Raw genomic sequence first — 22694 nt, 5'->3', positions numbered from 1 at the left:
GAAGGTCAGATATTGGAGGGTCAAAGGAGCGAATGGGGGGGCTGAATATGAATCGCTAATGTCACGTTTTGTTCGAATCTTTTATTACAACTTTTTTTCCCGACAAGATGACACGTTAATCTTAAGACACCGATACACACACACCAATGTTAACGAACAAAAGCTGAAAAAATAAGGATTTAGATCTGATCTGATCTGAGTTGCCGACAACAGCTGTCTTGCCGTTTATAAGCAGTTTGCCACTTGCCCAAACTTGCCTTCCATAATTGCCTTACTGTTAATTATTAGGTTAAAATGTGCTTATAGTCCCTATACTTTTATAATATTAGAAATCTAATCTTTTTGCTTGTATTTTTAAGAATTTAATCCTTTTATTTTTCAGATTTTAAAATTTAAGTCTAACTATTAACACTATTTTTTTGTTAAACTTTTTGTTACTATATTAAATTAATTATATATACAACTGATAGAAATAATAAATTTTACAAATTAAAATAGAAATATATAAAATATATCAAAATGAAAGTTTGGTTGAGTGATAAATTAAATGTATTATTAATTAAGTTGGTGCATGTTCAAATCTTATTATATATTTTTTTCGTATTTTTTAAAATAAAAATACTAAAGTAACTTCAAATAATATAATTTATTTTAAATGTAAAAGGATATTAAAGTAATTTCATTAACTGAGTTGGGACCTAATTGATAAGTGACACTAATTCAATAAAAGAACTTTATAAATTACAATATAATTAATTAATAAATTTAAAAAAATAACATAAGAATATATGTTTAAGTACCATTAACAAAATATATTTAATGAATTCTTTTATATTTACACATTTAACCAAAAAAAATCATGGCATACATTATTACTGTAACACTTTGATGATTATATCAACATAAAGTACTTAATCATTGATCTTCATATTTAAAAAAAGATGGTAATCATAGATTTTAAGTGTTGTTAAGTACAATGCTAATGAAAAAGATGCTTTTTACCACTAAAAATGATATAATCAAAGCCAAATCATTAGTTTCATAGATATTTAAATAAAAAATATATAAATATTAACCTGTATATTATTGTCAATATAAAAATACATGAATTTGAGTATATTAGAAGGATAATTGAAAGTTGAGAAGAGAGGTAGAAATATGATAAACCCTTTTTCGCCAGCCTCTAATTAGAAACAAAAAGAGAAACGTTTGGTTGGTTTGTTTCTGTATATGGGTTCCATATTCTTTTCTCCTTTGCATAATACCCCATTTTCTCATTAAAAGATATAATCTTTTTTTTTTTCAGGAAAATTTCCATACCCCATTCTTCACTTCATTTCCCCGGATAAGTCTTTCTCTCTCTTTCGCCTTGAACTTTTTTTTTCTTTTTGTTTTGAATAAAGGTCTTCTTTCTTTTGCTGAAGTTGAGGGATTTGGAGATTGTTTTGTTTCTCTCTGAATTGGGATTTCTTAATTCATTGTTTTAACGTGTGACAATTCCTGATTTGGAGGGGATAAAAGATAATATTTTTCTTTTATTTCTAGTATTTTCATTTTTGGGTGATTCATATTTTGCATTGTGGTAAGAGAGAATTCCCATTTTACTTTTTAAGTTTTTGGAGTTATTTTTGTGGATTGAAACCCTAATTTTAAGGTTTTGTTTGGAAATAATTTCTGGGTTTTTATTGTTTTTGGTGCCTAAGACCTTCAAATCTTTCTTTATAGTTGTTTGTCAATTACTTAGTTTTTGGGTTAGTGATTTCAGGGTAATTAGATTTAGGATATAGGGTTTATATACATCCATATATAGAAATTGTTTGGATTTGCAATGGGGAAGCATAGTGTAAAGAACAAGAAGCAAACAGGAAAAGCAGTTCATAGTAATGTTACTAATCCTAAACAGAATGATTCAGACTTGGCGGTCTTCGTATCGATGTCTCGAGAATTGAAGGAAGAAGGGAACAAACTGTTTCAGAGGAGGGATCATGAAGGAGCAATGGTGAAATACGAAGAGGCGCTCGAATTGCTTCCGAAGAATCACATGGATGTATGCCATCTAAGGAGCAATATGGCTGCCTGTTATATGCAGATGGGATCGAGTGAGTACCCTAGGGCGATTCGTGAATGTAATTTGGCTTTAGAGGTAACACCGAATTATAGTAAAGCGTTACTAAAGAGGGCAAGGTGTTACGAGGCTTTGAATCGGTTGGAATTAGCGTTTAGAGATGTTAATACAGTTTTGAACATGGAACCAAATAATGTTATGGCGTTGGAGATTTCAGAAAGAGTACAAAGTACACTTGAGAAAAGAGGGCTACAGGTCAATGATACTGTGATTGAATTGCCTCCGGAATACGTTGAACATCCTAGTGCTTCAAAAGTTGTTAAAGAGAAAACCAAGAAGAAGAACAAGAAGATTGATAAAGCTCGTGTGGACCAAATTCAGGAGAAGAAGGTTGATGAAAATATGAATGAAAAGAAGGCCGAAGATAAACGGGTCGTACAGGAGATGATCAGTAGTAAAATGGAAGAAGAATCAAAGAAGAACGTGAAGTTGATTTACGGTGAAGATATAAGATGCGCTCAGTTGCCACTTAATTGCAGCCTTGTGCAACTAAGGGAAATTATTCATGATCGATTTCCTAGCTCGAGAGCAGTTCTTGTCAAATACAGAGACGAAGAATGCGATTTAGTTACAATCACGAGTGATGAAGAACTGAGATTGGCAGAAATATCAGCAGTATCACAGGGTTCCAGGAGGCTGTATGTTGTAGAAGTAAATTCCGACCAGGATCCATTCTTTGAAAGATTCAAGCGTGAGGAAGTTCACAATCTTGAAAATGGGGATGCTGGAAAGGTTACGGAAGCAAGACAAGATTCATGTTGCATCGATGACTGGATAATCGAGTTCGCCCAATTGTTCAAGAACCATGTTGGTTTTGATTCAGATGCATACTTGAATCTTCATGAACTTGGTATGAAGCCATATTCCGAGGCCATGGAGGATACAGTTACAAGCGCAGAGGCTCAGGATCATTTCGGCAGCGCAGCTGAGAAATTCCGAGAGATGACTGCATTAGCATTGTTCAACTGGGGAAATGTTCATATGTCCCGGGTGAGGAAGAGGGTGTACTTCACGAATGATGGCTCGAAAGAATCTGTACTTAAGCAGATCAAAACTACCTATGATTGGGCGCAATTAGAATATACCAAAGCAGGTAAGAGTTACGAGGAAGCACTAAGGATCAAACCTGATTTTTACGAAGCTCTTCTAGCTCTCAGTCAACAACAGTTTGAACAGGCAAAGCTTTCTTGGTATTACGCAATTAGCAACAATGTTAATCCTGAAACTTGGCCTTCCAAGAAAGTCCTGCAACTTTATAACAATGCTGAGGAAAACATAGAAAAGGGCATGCTGATGTGGGAGGAATTACAAGTGCAACGCCTACGTGAGCTTTCCAAACCGAATGAGGAACAAAATCAAATAATGGGATTGGATGGTTTATTCAAAGATATATCAGCAGACGAGGTTGCAGAGCAGGCTCTCACAATGAGTGCTCAGATAAACCTTTTATGGGGTACCATTCTTTACGAACGCTCGATCATGGAATTCAAACTAGGGTTACCTCTTTGGCAAGAATGTTTGGAAGTGGCTGTTGAGAAATTTGAACATGCTGGAGCTTCACCTATGGATATAGCCGTTATGGTAAAGAACCATTGCTCAAATAACAACGCACCGGAAGGTAACTAATTGCTGGAAAATTCGTAACTCCAGATTAGCAACTAACATCGACATCAACCTTAGAGGCATAACTTATCCTTTCGGTTTTGCAGGTTTAGGGTTTACAATCGATGAGATAATACAGGCATGGAATAAGACGTACGAAGCCAAAAAGTGGCAGAGCAGAATTCCTTCATTCCGACTAGAACCTTTACTTCAACGGCGAGTTTCGAAAAATTATCATGCATGAGTTGCTCCTTGTTTCGAAGTGAGATTTATAGTCCCAAGGTCTTTTAGGTAAGCTGATTGATACTATTGGAGTATACAACAATTGACTATGCGATCAAAACCTGTCGTAATCGATATAACCTTGGGTCGTTTCCTCCGCAGGTTTTTCTTTCGATTTTTCGTTCAGATTGAGCATCAGCCTTGAACTTTCAGAGTCAGATAGACTGTCGTAGACTCGTAGTTACTGAAGCATTTGATTAATTCCTTTTGTCAAGAAATAGGTTCGAAATTATATCCATAGATGTTCATGTCAAGATTGGGGATGACATGAAGCAGCCGCAGTGATTTCATATTTGATAGTAGGTTTCTGCATTTGCCTTCATCAGCTTCAACCCTCAAAGAAGCAGAATATATATACACACACACATATACACAGTGAATCCATTCTTAAGTTGTAATGATTTATACATTGATGTTTGCTTATTTAATTGATTGATTTGTTATTTATAGGTGGAAGTTTCTGCTCTAATTAAACTAAAACTCTAAATTTATTGTTATTTAAATCAAATGTTTTTGTACAGTAATAACAAAATATATATGTTTTAGAATTATTAGGAAGATAGTAATAGGCATTACCTAATCAATATTTGAATGATAATCATTTTATTAGTAATAAATAAACGATTGAAACTATTTACAACATCAAGCACCCTAAACTGAGCCCCGGATTGCAAAAACCATTGAAAAAATGTGACAAATCGAAAAAATTAGACCCATAACCTTGGATCACAAAGGATGAGCAACTGATTGATCGAGAGAAGTTTGTAACATCAGTTTCAACTTACCTGGATATGAATATCGTGATGATGCAGCGGTATGGGTACAATTCCATCCGTGACCAAGGCCTGATCACAAAGGCTCGGCTCTCAGTTTCTGATTCAGGTATGGTTAACGTGGCTGCAGTGAAGAATGAACAGGGCCATGATGTCCATTGGTGTTGCTAGAATTTACATGTACAGCTATATGGCCGTTTATGTCCGTTGGAGCATGTGAATTGCTGTTTTGCAAGTTTGAATCCCTTGGTATTTGTATCATCCCAGTTTCTTCAGAATTTGCTGAATCTTCAGCAATTGGCACATCTTCATTGTAGCCGTTGATCACGAAACCAGAGCAGTTTTTCCAGCATCCATGATCATATGGATTTCTAAGTTGACCATCGGCACCCCTAAGGTAGCTATACCGCATGATATTCGCCATTTCATTCGACGTTATATTCCGAGATATCTGTTGCAATTTATTCATGTCCAACAGAAGTTAGATATGTAAAAGACAACTACGGATCATAAAACCTCAAGTCATACCTGAGTAGCCTGTGAAACAACTAATGCTGACGCTCCAAAGAAGTAGAAAATATCCATTATCAAAAATGTTAGTGCACCAATATGATGAGTACTAGCATGGCTAAACATCGGTGAAAACCCCACTGGAGCCATCGGATCCATCAAGATTCCTGTATACATGACAATAACACATTTGTACAACATCCAGGGAGGAAAAAGTTTACTATGCTAACATTGGGAAATAGTTTGAACTTGGAATTTGATTAAATGACATACGTGTCATAGCAACTCCACCGGTAATCACCATCGCCATAACTTCTAAAACAATGAAAAGAAAAAAATCCCATTTGTTTTTCTGCATCACAAGTTACCAAAAGAAGCTCGTCAATAATTAAATATTATTCTCTTTCGAATGGGAAATTCAATCTATAGGCATGACCATAAGTTTGTAACCAACCCGCCATCGCACTTCACCCGTATTTTCTATATTTTTGGAGAGCAATGTCATGAGCATTCAAGTCCCTACCTTGCCAACACAATTTGATACGCAAGGGCAATGATGGTCAAATTGTTCGACACAACGATCACAAGTGGAGCAGTGTTTTGCACGAAGAGGCTTGATAATCTGATGATATTATAAAATAACATAACAAAATGAATCAGAGAAAGCGGATATTATCAAACGAGTAACATATAGACAAAAAGACTAGATTCGGCAAGCACCTTGCATGTCGTACAAAGCTGAGACCAATTCCCGGCTAGCAAAGCAGGATGATTTGCCTCAATTTTCAGTAAGGGTTCCTAGCAGAACATACAAGATAAATGTTCTATAGTGAGAAACTGTATAAAATCATTTAAAATGTTCTACGTATAGGGTTTGAAGAAACAAAATATATCCCGGATTTTATAACTGAACGCACATCTTCTTTCAAATTTTGATGATCAGAGACATTCATCTTGATGTAACCCGGATCCTTGCTGCAGAAGGAAAAAGATAAGAAAAGGAATGGCAAAATGCATTTCACTTTTGATAATTTATCCCAGATTTTCTTTTAGATTCATAAGTAATGTCCATGTAAAAGAATATACCTGCTACACCTATAAAACCAAATCAAACCAGCAGAAGATAGGAAAACACCCAACCATGCAAGAATGCCAAATCCAGCTGTCAATTTCGGCAAATTTGATGCTGCAATTAATATCCAAAGCCACAAATAAAAAGGTAATATAGAGACAGAGATAGGTACGGTTTTGATGGTATGGCACAATTAACTTTCATGAAGTCATGTTACTTGGACTCGAGTATGAGTATCATATCCCCATAATCATGTCCAAACATGAGCCGTAAAGGGTACTTGGAGCAACATTGTCATGAAGAGATCAAGAGACGCACCCATTATGACGGAATGAATATAGGTCATCAGATGTACCACAATAACGCAGCAAAGAACTGGTGCAAGTCCTAATTTTGGAAGTTTCCCAAGAAGGCTGTTCCCATTAGATCGATATTCATGCAACCTTCGAGTATTTCCCTGCAGAGTTTGGTGTTTAAGGAAAACAATACAGATTGAATATAGAAACAAATAAAATACATAACGAACTATTCATCAAAGAAAATTCATTAACCAAGTTAAAATCATATGGAACCTACAAGTAAAAAAGCAATTTTTCTGTGTTTCTTTTCAGAAGCAAGCTGTGCAGGTGTAAGGCCAGAATTATCAGTGACCGCTAAGCCTTCCTGGCTACCCTGTAGTAAGAGCGTGCAAGCTTCTAGATTACCCTTAATAGCTGCCCAATGAAGTGGAGTACAACCTGAAATAAAGATGAATCATGGTTAACCGAGTAAAATTATGCATGAATCATGGTTAACCAAGCGAAATCACACTTTCAGTCTGAGAATCAGAAAATTACCCTCTCTGTCTTGACATCCTCTATTTGCATCGAGATATAAAAGAAGACGAATGCAATCCATAAAACCTTTATAAGCAGCCCTAGTGTTATCCATAATGAAAGGAAGTCAGAATAAAAATAACAGACTTAACACTCGTAAAACTTTCATTACCATAATCAACCAATTTCTAGGCAAAACAAAATCGATAAAAAAGAATCAATGGCACCAAAATGCCTTATCTTTAGACCGTTCAAGTGAACATGTACCAGTGCAAAGGGCTCCGCCCCTCGTTATCAGGAACATCAGGGTTAGCATTCCATTTTGAAACAACATAATAGAGAAAAGCAGTCTGACCATATTGTGTAGCAACATGTGTTATCTGCAGAAAATTACAAAAAAATAATAAGTATGCATTCATCCAGAGATTGAAATAAAAGAAACATAATCGATTTGAGCACTTGATAATCATCCCACGATCAAATTTAATAACGAGCATCAAATTAGGAGTTGAAACCCACTGTCTGGCGTATGATGCAGATGACAATGTTGCTGTCCAATATGGTAGGACTTTAAATCCAATGGCCATATATGTGATGTTCAACGTGTTACACTAACAACTGCATTAAATTCGACCACATTGAAAGAAAATCTAACCCGATAGCCATTTACGTCAGCAGCATCCACCCAAGCACCCCCTTGGAGTAAAACCTCGGCAACTTGTATCGAACCTCGCACTGCACTCCAGTGCAAGGCGGTCTGCCCGCTTTGATCTTTTGCATTTACATCTCCACCATGCTAGCAATTCGAGACAACCCAGAAACTACTCAATATAGTCTAACTTAATCCAATGAAAAACTCAAAACTAACATGCCACAACTAAACCTTAAAATGCCAAATCAACCTAAAATATCATGACTCATTAAAACACAATTCAATAAACCTTCTAGAGAAATATTATATACACACACACACAAAAAAAAACTAATTCAAATTTAATCCAATGAAAACTTCAACATGTAACAAGTCACAACTAAACCTTAAAATGCCAAAAGAACCCTAAAAATCATGGCCAAAGCCCAAAAACATGCATTCCCTAAATCCAATTCAGCATTCCCATTAAAACTCAATTCAACAAACCTTCTAATGATATATGCGTGTGTATATATATATCAATGAAAACTTCAACAATCTCAGAACTAAACCTTAAAAAATGCCAAAACAACCCTAAATTTCATGGCCAAAGCTCAAAAGCATGTATTCCCAATATCAAATTCAGCATTCCCATTAAAACACAATTCAAAGAACCTTCTAAAGAATTTATTTTTCCATATATTAGATACCAAATAAATAAACCTTATACACTCGAATTCTCAAAATGAAAAATTTCCAACTCTTAGCCAAAAACCCAATTCAGCAAATCCATCAAACAACCAAGAAAAAAGATTAAAAAAAAAACCTCTATGATATACTGGGCAGTGTCGGTTCTATTATTCAAAGCAGCCCATTGGAGGGCATAGTAACCAAGGGCATCAGGTTCTTTAAGAGAAAAACCCAGGTACTCAACCAACATACGTAGCCTCCCCAAATCCCCATAAGCAGCAGCGCAATACACATCGTTCCTCAAGCTGGCATAATAAGCATAATCACCAACAACCGCATTATACCCTTCACCATTTCCATTTCCATTCGTTACGACACCACCCAATTGCTTCAAAGGTTGAACCTTTTCCACCACCTTGATCTTCGACGACATCTCTCAAAATCCAACAATTAAGAAAAATTGAAAACAATTTTTTTTTGCTTTAATTTTCAAATTTTGATGATCCAAGTTTAATTTTGATTCTCTCAATAAGTTCCTTCAATGGAGATGCGCGGGGTCTTAGGTGTGTGCTTGGTAGCGGTCGACAAATCCGGATTGGATTTAAGTTTTTATGATGATCAACTGTATCAATTTTGAAATTTGAAGCCATTTACAAATATACGAGTTTGTAAGGTCGAGTTTGATTCAATAAATTTAGAAATCTGTTTTGTATTTAAATGTAATTTAAATAACAAAACGGCCCATTGGATCAAAATATTGTTAAAAATATATATTAATTTAAAATTGTAAAAAATAAATATTTTAAATAATTATTAAATGTTGTTAAAAATATTTTAAAATTGTAAAAAAAGTTATTAAAAATATAAAACTTTAGTTTAAAATTTATTAAAATTATTAAATTTTGGGAAAATTATTAAAAAATTGTAAAAAAAATTAAAAATTGTAAATAGATGACATTTAATTAGAAATTTCACAATTTCTAAATGATTTTTATAATTTTTTATTCGAACCATATGTTATTATTTCAAAACTGCGAATCTAAAAGTAATAATGCTGGAATAAATCAAGAGAAGAAGATGACAACATAGAAAATTTTCTTGTATTCTTTTGAAATTTGTAAAGAAAATTGAAGAAGGAGAATTATTTGATTCGTTAATTATTTACAATTTTTAATAATTTTTAAAAATTTAAATAATATTTTATTATTTTTAATAATTTTCTGTACAAATTTAAAATATTTTTATAACATTTAATAATTATTCAATATTTAAGTTTTTACAATTTTTAGTTTTTTTAATAATTTAAATAATTTTACCATTTTTAAATATTTTTTACGATTTTTAATAAAAAAAATTACAATCTTTTGCCCTAATGAACGCACAGTCAATGTGGCCAACAACCACCTAATCATCCATATCCCCGACATGTTTTGATTCGCTTTTTTTTTTTTTTGTAAATAAACGTTAATTATAAAAAAAATAGAACTTTAAATATTTTGAATACAGAAAAGCCAACTTTTTTACATTTTTTCTCACCAATGTTCAATAATCCATTCTTGATAATTGTTCAAACTTCAAAGCCAAGCATATTAGAACAACGAAAGGGCAAGGGAAAGGGAAAAGAGAGACAAAAAATAATAATAGCCGCAATAAAAAAAGGGGACATTTTTAACTCATTTCTAGGTTGACCATTATCAACATCATCAAAGTTATTTTGTCAACCCTTTTACCAAGGGAAAATTTTTCAATGCCGATTTAACCTTTCTAAAGAGAATATGGTAACTCAAAATGTTCTACAGATTCAAATGGATCAATTGAGAGAGTCAGCAATGGGTGGACGGACCATTAGCTGTTTACTTTTTGTTGACCTTCACTCAAAATAACTTGAAAAGCAGCCCACCGTGTGTAGCAAAGAAGGGAGCGAAGACGAGTGATTCGACTGCCATTAGCTTGATGAGGATGTTCAACGATGGCCCAGATGTATCCTTTAAAGGGTCACCGATGGTGTCGCCGATAACAGCTGCCTTGTGTGGATCTGAACCTTTGGGGCCAAGAGATTTTGCATGTGGTGAAGCACCAGCCTGCATTTTACAACAAAATCAAGAGTGTAAATATTCCAAGATTATTTTTCGTTAAGCTCAATCTTAAATCGGCCAAATCGAAGATACCTCAATGTACTTCTTGGCGTTGTCCCAAGCACCCCCCGTGTTGGATGCAGAGATAGCGATCTGCAAATATTACCAAGACATATTGTTGATATCCTAAGAATTTAACATTCAATTCTAAATCATATTGTTTTTTATATTACCTGAACACCTGAGACGAGGGATCCAGCGAGGACACCGGAAAGAGATTCCACGCCGAAAAAGATACCAACAACGAGGGGTGTGAGCATGACAAGAGCACCCGGTGGGATCATTTCTTTGATGGAAGCATCAGTAGAGATCTTAACACAGGTAGCGTAGTCGGGCTTAGTGGTGCCCTCCATGAGACCAGGGATTGTGTTGAACTGTCTGCGCACTTCCTCGACCATCTTCAAAGCTGCACTTCCCACACTCTTCATGGTCATAGCAGAGAACCAATAAGGAAGCATTGCCCCAACAAGCAAACCGATAAAAACTTTAGGGGTCAATACATCGACAGTTGAGATAGCAGCTCGGCTCACAAAGGCACCAAAGAGAGCAAGGGAAACCAGTGCTGCTGAACCAATGGCGAAACCCTGAAAAGGCAACACAAACTTGTTATGCCAAACTGATTTAAAGAAGAAATAAGTGTCATGCTTAAGCGGAAACAACATGAAACCTTTCCAATAGCAGCAGTGGTGTTGCCTGCAGCATCAAGAGCATCTGTTCTCTCCCGTATTCTGTGGCTCATGCCAGCCATCTCAGCAATGCCTCCTGCATTATCGCTGATGGGACCATAAGCATCAATAGCCAACCCGGTAGCTATGGTGCTCAGCATTCCAAGGGCAGAAACAGCAATGCCATACATAGCAGCAAAGCTAAAACTAACGAAAATACTGATTGCAATAGCAAAAATAGGAATAATGCAAGACTTGTAACCCAACGCAAGGCCAAAAATAACGTTAGTCGCAGCTCCAGTCCTGCAGGAATCAGCGACATCTTGTACAGGGCTGCAAGAGAAAACAAAGATAGTGTTAAAATCAATGACGAGACTAAGGATGACCCGAGGAGAAAAAATAACGCCATTGAGACTGTTACCTGTATGCATTGCTAGTATAGTACTCAGTTACGAAACCAATAATTAGGCCAGCCCAAAGACCAACAGCAACACATAAGAATAGTTGCCTGCAAAAAACCTCGATGTTACACACTTGTTCTAGACTTCTAGTAAAGCACGACTTTTGATATATTTCGGTAAATAAACGGCTTACCAGTTCTTCACAGCTTTCTGGTCTCCAAAATTGAAAATGGTAAAGGAAGATGGAAGAGCTATCCAACTAACAATCCCGATTCCAATAGTCATGAGAACAGTTGAAATTATGAGTTGCCGCTTCAATGATGGCTCGATTTCCTTAACAGCCTTGATCTCAAAGAAATCAGTTGCAAATAAGGTTGTGATTAAACAAACAATGATACCAACGGAACTGATGATGAGAGGATATAACATTGGAGTCAATTCATGATTGATGCCAAAAGAAGAGATGGAAGCAACAACAAGTGCAGCACAAGATGATTCAGCATAGGACCCAAAAAGATCAGATCCCATTCCAGCTATATCACCAACATTATCTCCGACATTATCAGCAATCACCTGAAAACAAGGAAACAACTAGGTGACAATCCGAAAGGAAAAACCGCAACTTACTTTTCCAAAATCTAAGTACTGAACTTACAGCTGGGTTTCTAGGGTCATCCTCAGGAATGTTCCTTTCCACCTTGCCTACAAGATCAGCACCCACATCAGCAGCTTTGGTATAGATTCCTCCACCAACTCTGCCAAAAAGAGCCATGGATGAACCTCCAAGCCCATAACCAGTGATTGCCTCGAAAAGACCACTCCAGTCATCGCCGTAATAAAGTTTGAACAAGTTGATGGCAATGTAAAGCACCAAAAGGCCATTTGCAGCAAGAAGAAAGCCCATGACAGCACCAGATCTAAACGCGGTTATAAATGCCTTTCCAACTCCCTTCCTTGCCTCGAGGGTGGTTCTAGCGTTTGCATAGGTAGCGATTTTCATCCCGAGAAATCCAGAAACAACTGAAGTGATGGCACCAAGCAAGAAAGATATGGTGCTGAATGCAGCTGTGGCTAGAGCAGGCTTGCAAATCTTAGATTTGCCGTACGTGCAAGGCTGGCTCTTTGAACTGAAACGCTCTACTGAGCCAAGGAAAAGGAAAATCAAGATTGCAAAAGCAACCATGAAAATGCCAACGTACTGATACTCGGTGAAAAGAAACGAAGTTGCACCTGTAAACTCATAAATACGAAAATTAGCTAGCACCAAGAGGGAAAGCAATAAACAGAGCAAGCAAATGTAAACTAATAACCCTATGTAACAAAATCATTTCTTGAAAGGAAATGAACAATGCATTGGATCTAAATACATATATGTATACACTCACACTCACATAGACATATACATGTACACTACATGTATATGCACATAAACATACATATACGCATATACATATACATATACATATACTCAAGAATCAAGATAGCTTCCACATGCTTTAGTTTTTCATTTTTCCACGTACATATACATATACAAATACACTCACATACACATACACATATTACATGTACATGTACATATCTATGCACATACACACGTATATACATATAATCAAGATAACTTGCACATGCTTTAGTTTTTCATAGCTTGCAATATAAATAATCCACGAAACCACCAAATCTTAAGGCGATAAGCCAAAATCTCTATCAACCGAACATAAAGAAAGCACAATGAAAAAACCAAAGATCTAAAGTTCTAAACTTGTCGGTTAAGTATTTCAGACACCCAAAAGAATCAAACTAAGCTCAAAAGGATAAATCTTTCAGAAACCCCAGATCAAAAAATAAGTGAAAAAGAGCAACAACCTTCAGAAATGGCGCTTTGAATTTCAGCACATTTAAGAACAACACTATGGTCATTAAGACCTTCTTCTTCTTCAATGAGGTAATCGGAGTACCCGTTTTTGGCGCCCGAACCATTGTTCACCGAATCCCGGCCCGGAGAAAGCTTCACTTTGGAAACTAGAACCCATTGTACGAGCGAAAAGGCAATCCCAATCACGGCGCAAACCGGGATCAGGATCTCGGCTCCGAAATCAGACAAAATCGAAGCCCCCATACGTAAATAAAACCACCCTTCAAACTAAACGAAATAAGAAGCTACGAGCTGATGGTAAAGAACAAAATTTCCCAGTGAGGAAAAATGAGAGACAAGTGAGGGTTTATATACAGAAAAAAAAAAGTTTTGCAGTGTAAAAGCTAAAAATCAAAGTGTGAAAATGAAGATTTCTGTATTTTATATTATTATTATTATAAGATAGAATAGAAAATTCAGATATGTTGAGTTGGGAGAGCGGGACAAATATGGTGTGACAGATAAACAGTGAAAATTGCTGTTGTTCATTCGATTTACGATTTAGTCCCTCAATTTAGGATTTATGCAACTAAATCCATAAACTTAACAAATAAAAAAAATTAAAGATGTGACATTATAAGATTATGCCACATCATTACTTAAATTTTTAAGAATTAAAAAATGTTTATTAAATCTTGAAGAGATCTATTTTAGTTGTCAAATTTATATAACAAAATAGACTAAAAATAATATGAATAAATTTAAATTATATCTATCTGAAAACAAATTAATTTATTCATTTTTTTTTAAGTTAGTAAAATATTATATTAACAATTTCTGTATGACAAAATGAAAAACTGTGCAAATTTGTATCGAAATTAAAATTGACAAGATATGAAAATTAATTGAAAATTAAAATTTCATTTATACAATTGCATCAAATCAAAATTTATGTACGAAATTGTACGTTATATCGAAATTACGAATTTTTGAAACTCTACAAATAGGTAGAAAGTGTGACAAGTGTCTCTTTTATATATATTATATTTTTATTACACCTTATAAAATACGTGCCAAACCCTCAACGCTTGTGGAGTTTAAAATTCTCCATAAGTGGGATACGAAATAATTTTCCATATACCATACCTTTTACCAAGTTGATATTATAAGGCAACTAGACATTAACTCGGTTAAAAATTACTAATTATTAAAAAAATCATCTTTTAACAAAGTGAAATATATCAAAATAGAGTTTCATTTTTTATATTTTTGTATAAAATTAATATTTAAACTTAAAATTGTATGAACTCTAAACATTTAATTTTACTATTTTATTCGCTCACATCGTAAATGTGATATGATCTAATTTTAATTAATTCACTTTTGTATAAAGTAGGAAAATATTTAACAAATGATATTAAAATGATAATACATGTTTTATTTGAATCCCGAGCTTTTATTTTTTCTAATTTATAGTGTGTGAATTAATTGTAAATATAAAAAATAGGTATTTTATTTATTATTTTCATAATTCCCAAATTGAAACCTTGAAAATGACAAAGAGAAAAATATAGAACTCCACAAATGCAGGGAAGCATCATCTTCACACTAAACATAAGATGCTTTATTCATTAAAATATTTCATTTAGTTTTATTTTTATAGTGGGAGATATTAATCAGATTAATCAGATTTTTAGGTATACATATTCTATGACCTAATATTCAAATAATATATTAAATTATTTGATACCCTCATCCAATTTCATATTTAATAAATAATTTTTATAAATTGTTGTGACGTAATTATCAATATCGTATTAATTAAGTTATTTTAACAAAATATTTTTACTTTGTAAAACCTACCGCCAGAGGTGGATCTAGAGGTTTGGCAGGTGCTCGGCCCCCATAAAATGAAAAAAAAATTATTTGAGTTTTTTATAATTTATAAATTTTTAAATTAGTAATATTAAAATTACACTTTAAACTTCTAAGATGATAAAAAATTGGTTTAGTCCTCCAAAAATTATAAAAATATTGGCTATTAAAAGGATGAAATTACATATTTACTATCATAAAAATATATAATTTACATTTCGGCCCCCCAAAAAATTTTGACTTCGCCCCTACCCCCTTTAAATCGTATTTCTGGATCCGCCACTAGACACTCGAGTAGGGTCGACCCCAAAGACAATAATGAAATTTTAAGTTAATATATCGTAAAATTCTACTTTGACCTCCCTCAAAAATGGAAAAGAATTATGTTTAGTCCCTTCAACAATGATGAAATTATATTTTGACCTATTAAAAATTTAAAAATTTCAATCCCAACCCTGACTAAAAGAATTTCTGAATTCATCCCTACACTCAAACTTTTGAGAAAATTGAAAAATAAAATTCTCATCGAAAACAATATTAATTCATTGAAAATTTTATAAATTTTAAACCAACCACAATTTGCAAATTTCATTCTATAGAGGCAATCCCTACCCAACAAAAACATATATTTTTTTTTCTTTTTAAAAATTAGGATGGCGGTTGTAACGTATGAATTTTTTTGTTATTGTTGTTGAATTATAATAGCAAATTAAATTTAGGACGATTATGTTATTCGAACGTAGGTCACATTTAGGATAATGAATATTCTATGTTAAATGTTATAAAATTGCAATTTGGTAAATGTGATGATATTTAATTTTCCTAAGTATTTGATTAAAATAAGTTTCACCTAAACATGGACATTCTCTCGGTTTCTGTGTATATATATATTTTTCTTAATGTTGGTTTGCAAATTAAGGAATTTGTCGTGCCAGCTACGAAGAGCAAGAGACAACACAACTGTTGTCTGTTGGATCAGAATTTGGACATTTTACTTGTCACCAATTAATAAAATGCATCCTCATTTTTAATTAATTAATTTTAAAAAAGGGTCGGGATGGGACTGTGCTGTCATTAGGTGTAATGTTATAATTAAACATTACTCTAAGTATTTTATTTAGGGTAATTTTCACCCAAAATCATTAAATTATTAATAAATTTACATTTTAGTCACTCAAATTTAAAAAAATTATAAAATATTACTAAATTATTTAAAAATTTTCATTTAATAATAACATGGAAATAATAATTATTTCCCAAATAATATATGATCAAAATTATTTTTTCACTAATTTTATGAGTGATTTAATCAAATAAATAAACACTTAGTACATAATGTATATTAAAATTGTAAAATTATAACTATAGTGTTTTTTTAAGATTTCAAATCGCAAGATTAAATCTGAAAATTATGCATAAATTTTGGCTTAATGTGTAATTTTATATATAAGATTTAATTTTGTACAATTTTACAAATGAAATTTTGATTTGATACAATTCTTGTATTATTAACATAATTATTGATATAACATCATTTTACATACACAAATAATTATATTTATCCAATATAAAAAATAATATGATGTATTTATTTCTTTAAATATGTATCATTAAATCAAAATTAAAGTTTTATGTATATATTCGAATCACAATTAAAGTTTCGTGTGTAGAATTGTACATAAATCAAAATTTATGTATCAAATTATACATTGAATCAAAATTGTATAATTTTGAGATTTCTCCCTATATTGTATTATTTTTATTTATTATTTATATATTCTATAACTAAAATTGTATATTTTAAAAATATTTATTAAAATGCATATAAACATCACATTAGATATAAATAAGTAAATAACAATATTATAAATTTATTTTTATATTATTTAATAAAATAAAATAAAAAGGTGAACTATATCAACTATCCCTAAGCTTTGATTAAAATTATGTTTTGATCACCTAACTTTCAAATTTTACAAAATTGTCACTAATATTATTGGATTGTTACAAAATGATTAGCTAACCGTTAAGTGTGGTTAATGGATCATGTTTATCTAACGTATCTAAAATATATTTATTTTTATCTTTTTTAATATTAATTAGTGACTAATCCTTCACCTTTTGTCTTTTTTCTTTATTTTCCTTTCTCTTTTCTTCTCCTCTTTCCCGAATTGAAGCCCTAATCGCCGACCTCCACCGGGTTTTTTTTTCCACTCCTCCTCTGCCATCATTGTATCACCATCTACTCATTGTCCCAAGCTCCATCTTCTTCCTTGTTAAGCTAACTTACTCGTCCCCACACATTCGAACTCATGCAAACCCACCTAGCTTCTCCTCCACCATGGCAACCATCATCAGCATTACGTAAAGAAACCACTACTTGCAAACCCAAAAACCTTTCCTTATTCAAACCAAACCAGATTACAACCAAAACAACAATAAAAATCACTAATATTTGGCAAGCCAGAAACTTGAAGACATCCAGAGAGTATTTGAGGGATCCCAGCGGTGGGAAACGGTCTGAGTTGCTGGAGAGACGATCGATGATAGGCAACGGTCACTCGGGGGTTTCGTTTGGGAAGGAGGAGAAGATGAAGAAAAAAAAAATGAAAGAACTAAAAAATGAAAAAATATATATAAAAAAAGGAAAAGTTTTTTTCTTTCATAAATATGTGGGATTTTAACATGCCAAATTAGGTAAGCATTGTCCCATTAATCACATTTAACAATTGGGTGATTATTTTGTAATAATTCAATAATATTAATGATGGTATTGTAAAATTTGAAAGCTGGGTGATTGAAATATAATTTTAATCGAAGTGCAGGGATGGATGCTGTAATTTAGCCTAAAACTTTTTATTATTTGTTGATTAAAAAATTATAAACTGTCGGCGGGGTTTTAGCTCTAGTAACTTGAACAAAAACTGAATAAAAATCAGACTAAATTCTGTAATTCAAATAAATTATAATAATTTTTTCTCAAATCCAAAAATAATGGGAATTGGTTTTTCTTTTTACATCATTGGATCTTCTCAAAGATAAGGCAGCACATGGCACAAACTTCAGGGCAACTAGTCACTTTCACTGTAAAAGATCCTATATTCTCAGACAACACTTCAGTCCATGTTTGACGGATAATTTTATATTTTTTTGGTTTTTCTTATAGGAAGTTAAAAGTAGGTTTTTTTTTTACCCTAATAATTCAAAAAATTAAAAATTAAAAAAATTATTTTATAATTAATTATCGAAATAGATTATTTGCTATAATATTTATCAGTGCCGTCTGAATGATTGTGCCACCACGTGAGTTTTTTTAAAAAAATATTTTTTTATTGGTGCTATCAGACACAGTAACAAAATCGAATTAAAATATAATTAGTGATTAGCTTAGGTGGTAGAGTGTGATTTTTAATTAGGTCATTTTGTGGTCAATTCTCACAAACATCATTTTGTCTTTTCTCCTCCAAAAGGTAAGTTTTACTTTATTATATTTTGCAAAAAATATTATTTATGGGAATCAAACCCACAACCATGCCATACGCCATATCAATTGAACTAGAATAATTATTTTATAATATAATAAATATAATAATTAATTATATTATAGTTCAATGCCGCCAACAGTCGAGCGGTATCGAAAAATATTATCACAAATGACTTATTTCGATAATTAATTTGTAGGATGGTTAATTATGATATTTATTTATTAAATTATTGAGATAAAAATAGCCTTAAAAGTTTTTTTTTTGAAACTACCTTAAAAGTATGATTAAAATAACTAACAAGTGAAAGAAAAAAAAAGTTTATTGAAGGTTAAAATATGCCATATGTTTTTCTCCTACCTTAGCCGGTAGTCGAGGGTTCGATTCTCTCATTGGGTATGAAACAATTTTAAAACTCGTGACTAACATTTATCCTCTTAATGAGTCTACAAAATGTGAAAGATTAGTTAGTGAGTTCACTCAAATAGATACATTGCAAAATAAAAATATATATACCATATGTTTTTGTATTATTATAATATCGAGGGAGAAGGAATGAGAATGACGAGATTTGAATGCATGTAATTTAAGTATCAAACAAAAACTTTCGTTTCTATTTTAGAACAATATAACTTATTGAATATATAAAAAAATTCTGAAAACAGTTTATATTTAACACTTATTTTAAATTTAGATAACACATAGTTGTAAATTAAATCTAGAATTAAAGAGCTTTGGTTTTCTTTTTAATTAAAAAAAATTATATTAGATATGTTTTGATAAGAATATATTGAGAGTTAATGTTGTAGGTAATAATTAGGTAAGGTGTTAACTAATTTTAAGTTATGCCATCCTTTACGACTTACTTCAACTTTAAATCATATGCTTCAAATTTTGTAATGCTAAGAGATAAGCCATCAAAGTAGCCATAACACTTAAAAACATCTTAATATATACAAATAGATTATTTAAAAAAAAACTTGATTGAGTTTTAGTTCGATTGTTATTAGTATTGTTGTCAGTGTAGGAGGAAGGGAATTTAAGTGTATTAAAGTGTATTATCCTCCTATTTATGAATTTAAGAGAGACTATGAGTAATTTTAGGCATCGTAAAATTTAAAAATAAGTATTTAGAGTTTTAAAAAATTATTGCAATATGAGATAGAAAAAAATGATTTAAGACTTAGAGATTTTTCAAAAATCAAATGCACTAAATATGGCCAATTAATAAAAACTTTATAAACTAGATTAAAACCGTGTTTATAAAGTAATTAAGATAAAGGAGTTGATGCAGTGTAGTGGGAAATTCCATTTGGATAGGGGAAAGAAGTTGCTTTTGGGCCATAGCTTTTAGGCCTTCGACGAATACGACGTCGTTTGTACGGATGATTATCTCATCTCTCCCCACTTCCTTTGTATATTAGAAAAAAAAGGCATAATGATAAATTTAGCCCTCAATGTTTACAATTTTTATCAATTTAATTTTTATTCGTTTTTTGAGCTAAATTTGCCTCTCAACATTTTAAAAAGAGTAAAAATAGACAATCAATCTTTCAAAAATAGTCAATTTGTTTTTTTTATTACGAAAATACTAACTAAAACATTAAATTCTTGAACTTGATAACCTACATGGCAATCATATGTACTTCATGCTAAATTTTTGAATTTATTTAATATTTAATAATTTTAAATTATTTGTTGACTTGACATATTAAGATAAAGTATACGTGGACTATCACACGAGTTGTCATACCAACATTGTTAGAAAAAATTTTAATCAACATTTTCATTAAAAAAAATTTGAATCAACTCTTTTTGAAATGTTAACAGCGAAATTTAGCTTAACAAATAAATAAGGGCCAAAATGACGGAAGATGTAAACATTTAAGACCTTGGCATTATTAAAAAAGTTTGAGGCATCGGATTTCTGTGCACCTAAATTCAAGTCTCATCATACATAACTAACACATGTGAGTTTTATTCTGATAAATCGATTTTAGTTCGAATTATTTTGGTTTTTAGATTATTTGTAGTTTACATTTGTTTAATTTTACTTTTGTAGAATATTTGTTTGTGATTCTACCATAATTATGTTATATTTATATTTGTAAATTCTAAAATTACCCTTCTAATTTAATAATTAAATTATTTTTTTATATTTTTATAAAAACCGATGTTAATTTTAAAAATTTTAAATTATATAATTGTGTAATTATTATTTATTTTATTAAACAAAAATTAAAAAAATTACGATATAATTACATTGAATTTACCAAATACATCTAAAAAAAATTAAAGTTGGTTGTAATTATAATTTTAATTAAAAAAGACAATTACTAACTGTTGACGCCATTTTTTGATTGAAAAACGGGGTCAACTTGGGTTTTGAAAAATGAAACGGGAGTCGCCACCAATCCTTTTTTATGAGGTGTGATTGGATCACCTCGAAAAGTGGTTGTTTTTAATAAACGGTTTGATTTTATTAAAACAACAAGTTTGGTCCGCGAAATTCAGAAAACGGGTTCGGGAGTCGGTTACGCACGAGGAAGGATTAGCACCCTCGATACGCCCAAAATTGGTACCTTAGTTGATTACATAATGTCTTAATGTCGAAAATTGAAAACTTAGAAGAATTTAAAAAATACGATCCTTGTATTAAAACGTTGAAAATTTTTAGGAAAATGGGCATATTTCACATTATTCGAGAAAGAGAATCATATCCAGTAAGTTAGAATACAATGTCTCAAATTCCCAATACGTGAATGAATGCCAAAATTTTACTTATTTAAAAGATATTTTATTATCTCGGGTTTAGGAAAGGGATCATGCCCAGTAAATTAGGACACGATCTTTTCTTAATTCCCGAGATCGTTTCAAAACTTGAGTTTGAAAAGATTAGTGTATTTAGATTTATTATGGAAATCGAAACCCAGTAAGTTAGGGTACGATCCTCTCGAATCTAAACACAAAATATCATTTTTTTTTAAACAAATTTTATTATCGAGTGAAATAAAAACATGAAGTCGTAGTAAAAAATGTGAAAGCAAATTACATTGTTATACATGACAAAATCATAATGAATACAAAAGTGTAAAAATGATACGAGCAATAGCAACAATATAAAATAAATAAAAGTCAAACCTACAATCATATAAAATAACCATGTATATAAACAAATAAATTAAACATTCGTTCAAAATAATAATGAAAATGAAATAAATAAATAGTGAATACAATTAAAATGTAAAGGGATATATATATATATATGTATAGACAAAAAATAAAATATGTGTGTATTCATAAATTACAATATATATAAAGTATATTTTAAAATATAAAGAAGAAAAATATGCATATATATAAAAATATGTATATATATATATATAGGTGTATAAAATTATGGAATATGAAAATAATGAAATGCATATATAAAGTAGGCGCATAAAAATATGTATGTACAAATTAAAGTTTAAAAATAATGAAAATATACATACGTATACAAATAAATACATTAATTTATATATATATGTTTAAAATATATTGAAAATATGTATGTATATGTCTATGCAAATTAAGATATACAAAAATATATAAATACATACATATAAATATATATACTTATAAAAATAAAAATATGTATATGTATATAGATATATATAAAAAAGAAATATGAGTATACGTATATATATTAAACAAATTATATGTAAAATATGTACATGTATATATACAAGCACTTATATGATAATAATAAGACATATATATATTTAAAAATACATAAGTAAAT

At 31.6% G+C, this 22694-nt stretch overlaps 3 protein-coding genes across 4 annotated transcripts; 1 reads left to right on the top strand and 2 right to left on the bottom strand.

Moving 5' to 3' along the window:
* Positions 1-1117: 1117 nt before the first annotated feature.
* LOC121212598 (protein PHOX1) lies at positions 1118-4456 on the top strand. Its single transcript, XM_041085689.1, has 3 exons — positions 1118-3743; positions 3835-4018; positions 4112-4456. The coding sequence occupies exons 1-2, from the start codon at positions 1829-1831 to the stop codon at positions 3969-3971; spliced, it is 2052 nt and encodes a 683-aa protein (XP_040941623.1). The 5' UTR covers positions 1118-1828; the 3' UTR covers positions 3972-4018; positions 4112-4456.
* On the bottom strand, positions 4110-9187 carry LOC121212599 (protein S-acyltransferase 24). 2 transcript variants are annotated; one of them, XM_041085690.1, is made up of 13 exons: positions 8637-9187; positions 7835-7975; positions 7447-7559; positions 7201-7280; positions 6941-7101; positions 6683-6821; positions 6379-6478; positions 6210-6267; positions 6013-6090; positions 5816-5914; positions 5566-5644; positions 5311-5459; positions 4110-5233 (listed from the first exon to the last, which is right to left on the bottom strand). In XM_041085690.1, the coding sequence occupies exons 1-13, from the start codon at positions 8931-8933 to the stop codon at positions 4898-4900; spliced, it is 1830 nt and encodes a 609-aa protein (XP_040941624.1). In that variant the 5' UTR covers positions 8934-9187; the 3' UTR covers positions 4110-4897. The 2 variants fall into 2 exon arrangements, with proteins under 2 accessions (XP_040941624.1, XP_040941625.1); XM_041085691.1 differs by lacking the exon at positions 7835-7975 and having other exon boundaries at positions 8637-9179.
* Positions 9188-10150: 963 nt separating this feature from the next.
* LOC121212597 (pyrophosphate-energized vacuolar membrane proton pump) lies at positions 10151-14031 on the bottom strand. The gene is made up of 8 exons (XM_041085688.1): positions 13565-14031; positions 12357-12931; positions 11895-12274; positions 11722-11808; positions 11303-11633; positions 10809-11219; positions 10669-10728; positions 10151-10581 (listed from the first exon to the last, which is right to left on the bottom strand). The coding sequence occupies exons 1-8, from the start codon at positions 13815-13817 to the stop codon at positions 10375-10377; spliced, it is 2304 nt and encodes a 767-aa protein (XP_040941622.1). The 5' UTR covers positions 13818-14031; the 3' UTR covers positions 10151-10374.
* Positions 14032-22694: the final 8663 nt, after the last annotated feature.

This window comes from Gossypium hirsutum, chromosome A13 (assembly GCF_007990345.1).
Source record: "Gossypium hirsutum isolate 1008001.06 chromosome A13, Gossypium_hirsutum_v2.1, whole genome shotgun sequence".
NCBI classification, from domain to species: Eukaryota; Viridiplantae; Streptophyta; class Magnoliopsida; order Malvales; family Malvaceae; genus Gossypium; species Gossypium hirsutum.
The sequence above is the reverse complement of the archived record's forward strand: the minus strand, read 5'-3'. Positions and strand labels throughout refer to the sequence as shown.

Coding starts and splice junctions, on each gene's coding strand:
- LOC121212597 (XM_041085688.1), bottom strand. CDS start 13,817: ATGGGGGCTTCGATTTTGTCTGATTTCGGAGCCGAGATCCTGATCCCG. Junction 12,275..12,356: donor ATGACCCTAGAAACCCAGCT/GTAAGTTCAGTA, acceptor CCTTGTTTTCAG/GTGATTGCTGATAATGTCGG. Junction 11,634..11,721: donor TATACTAGCAATGCATACAG/GTAACAGTCTCA, acceptor TTTCTCTTGCAG/CCCTGTACAAGATGTCGCTG.
- LOC121212598 (XM_041085689.1), top strand. CDS start 1,829: ATGGGGAAGCATAGTGTAAAGAACAAGAAGCAAACAGGAAAAGCAGTT. Junction 3,744..3,834: donor AAATAACAACGCACCGGAAG/GTAACTAATTGC, acceptor TCGGTTTTGCAG/GTTTAGGGTTTACAATCGAT.
- LOC121212599 (XM_041085690.1), bottom strand. CDS start 8,933: ATGTCGTCGAAGATCAAGGTGGTGGAAAAGGTTCAACCTTTGAAGCAA. Junction 6,091..6,209: donor ATCAAAATTTGAAAGAAGAT/GTGCGTTCAGTT, acceptor ATGTTCTGCTAG/GAACCCTTACTGAAAATTGA. Junction 5,645..5,815: donor TATCAAATTGTGTTGGCAAG/GTAGGGACTTGA, acceptor CTTGTGATGCAG/AAAAACAAATGGGATTTTTT.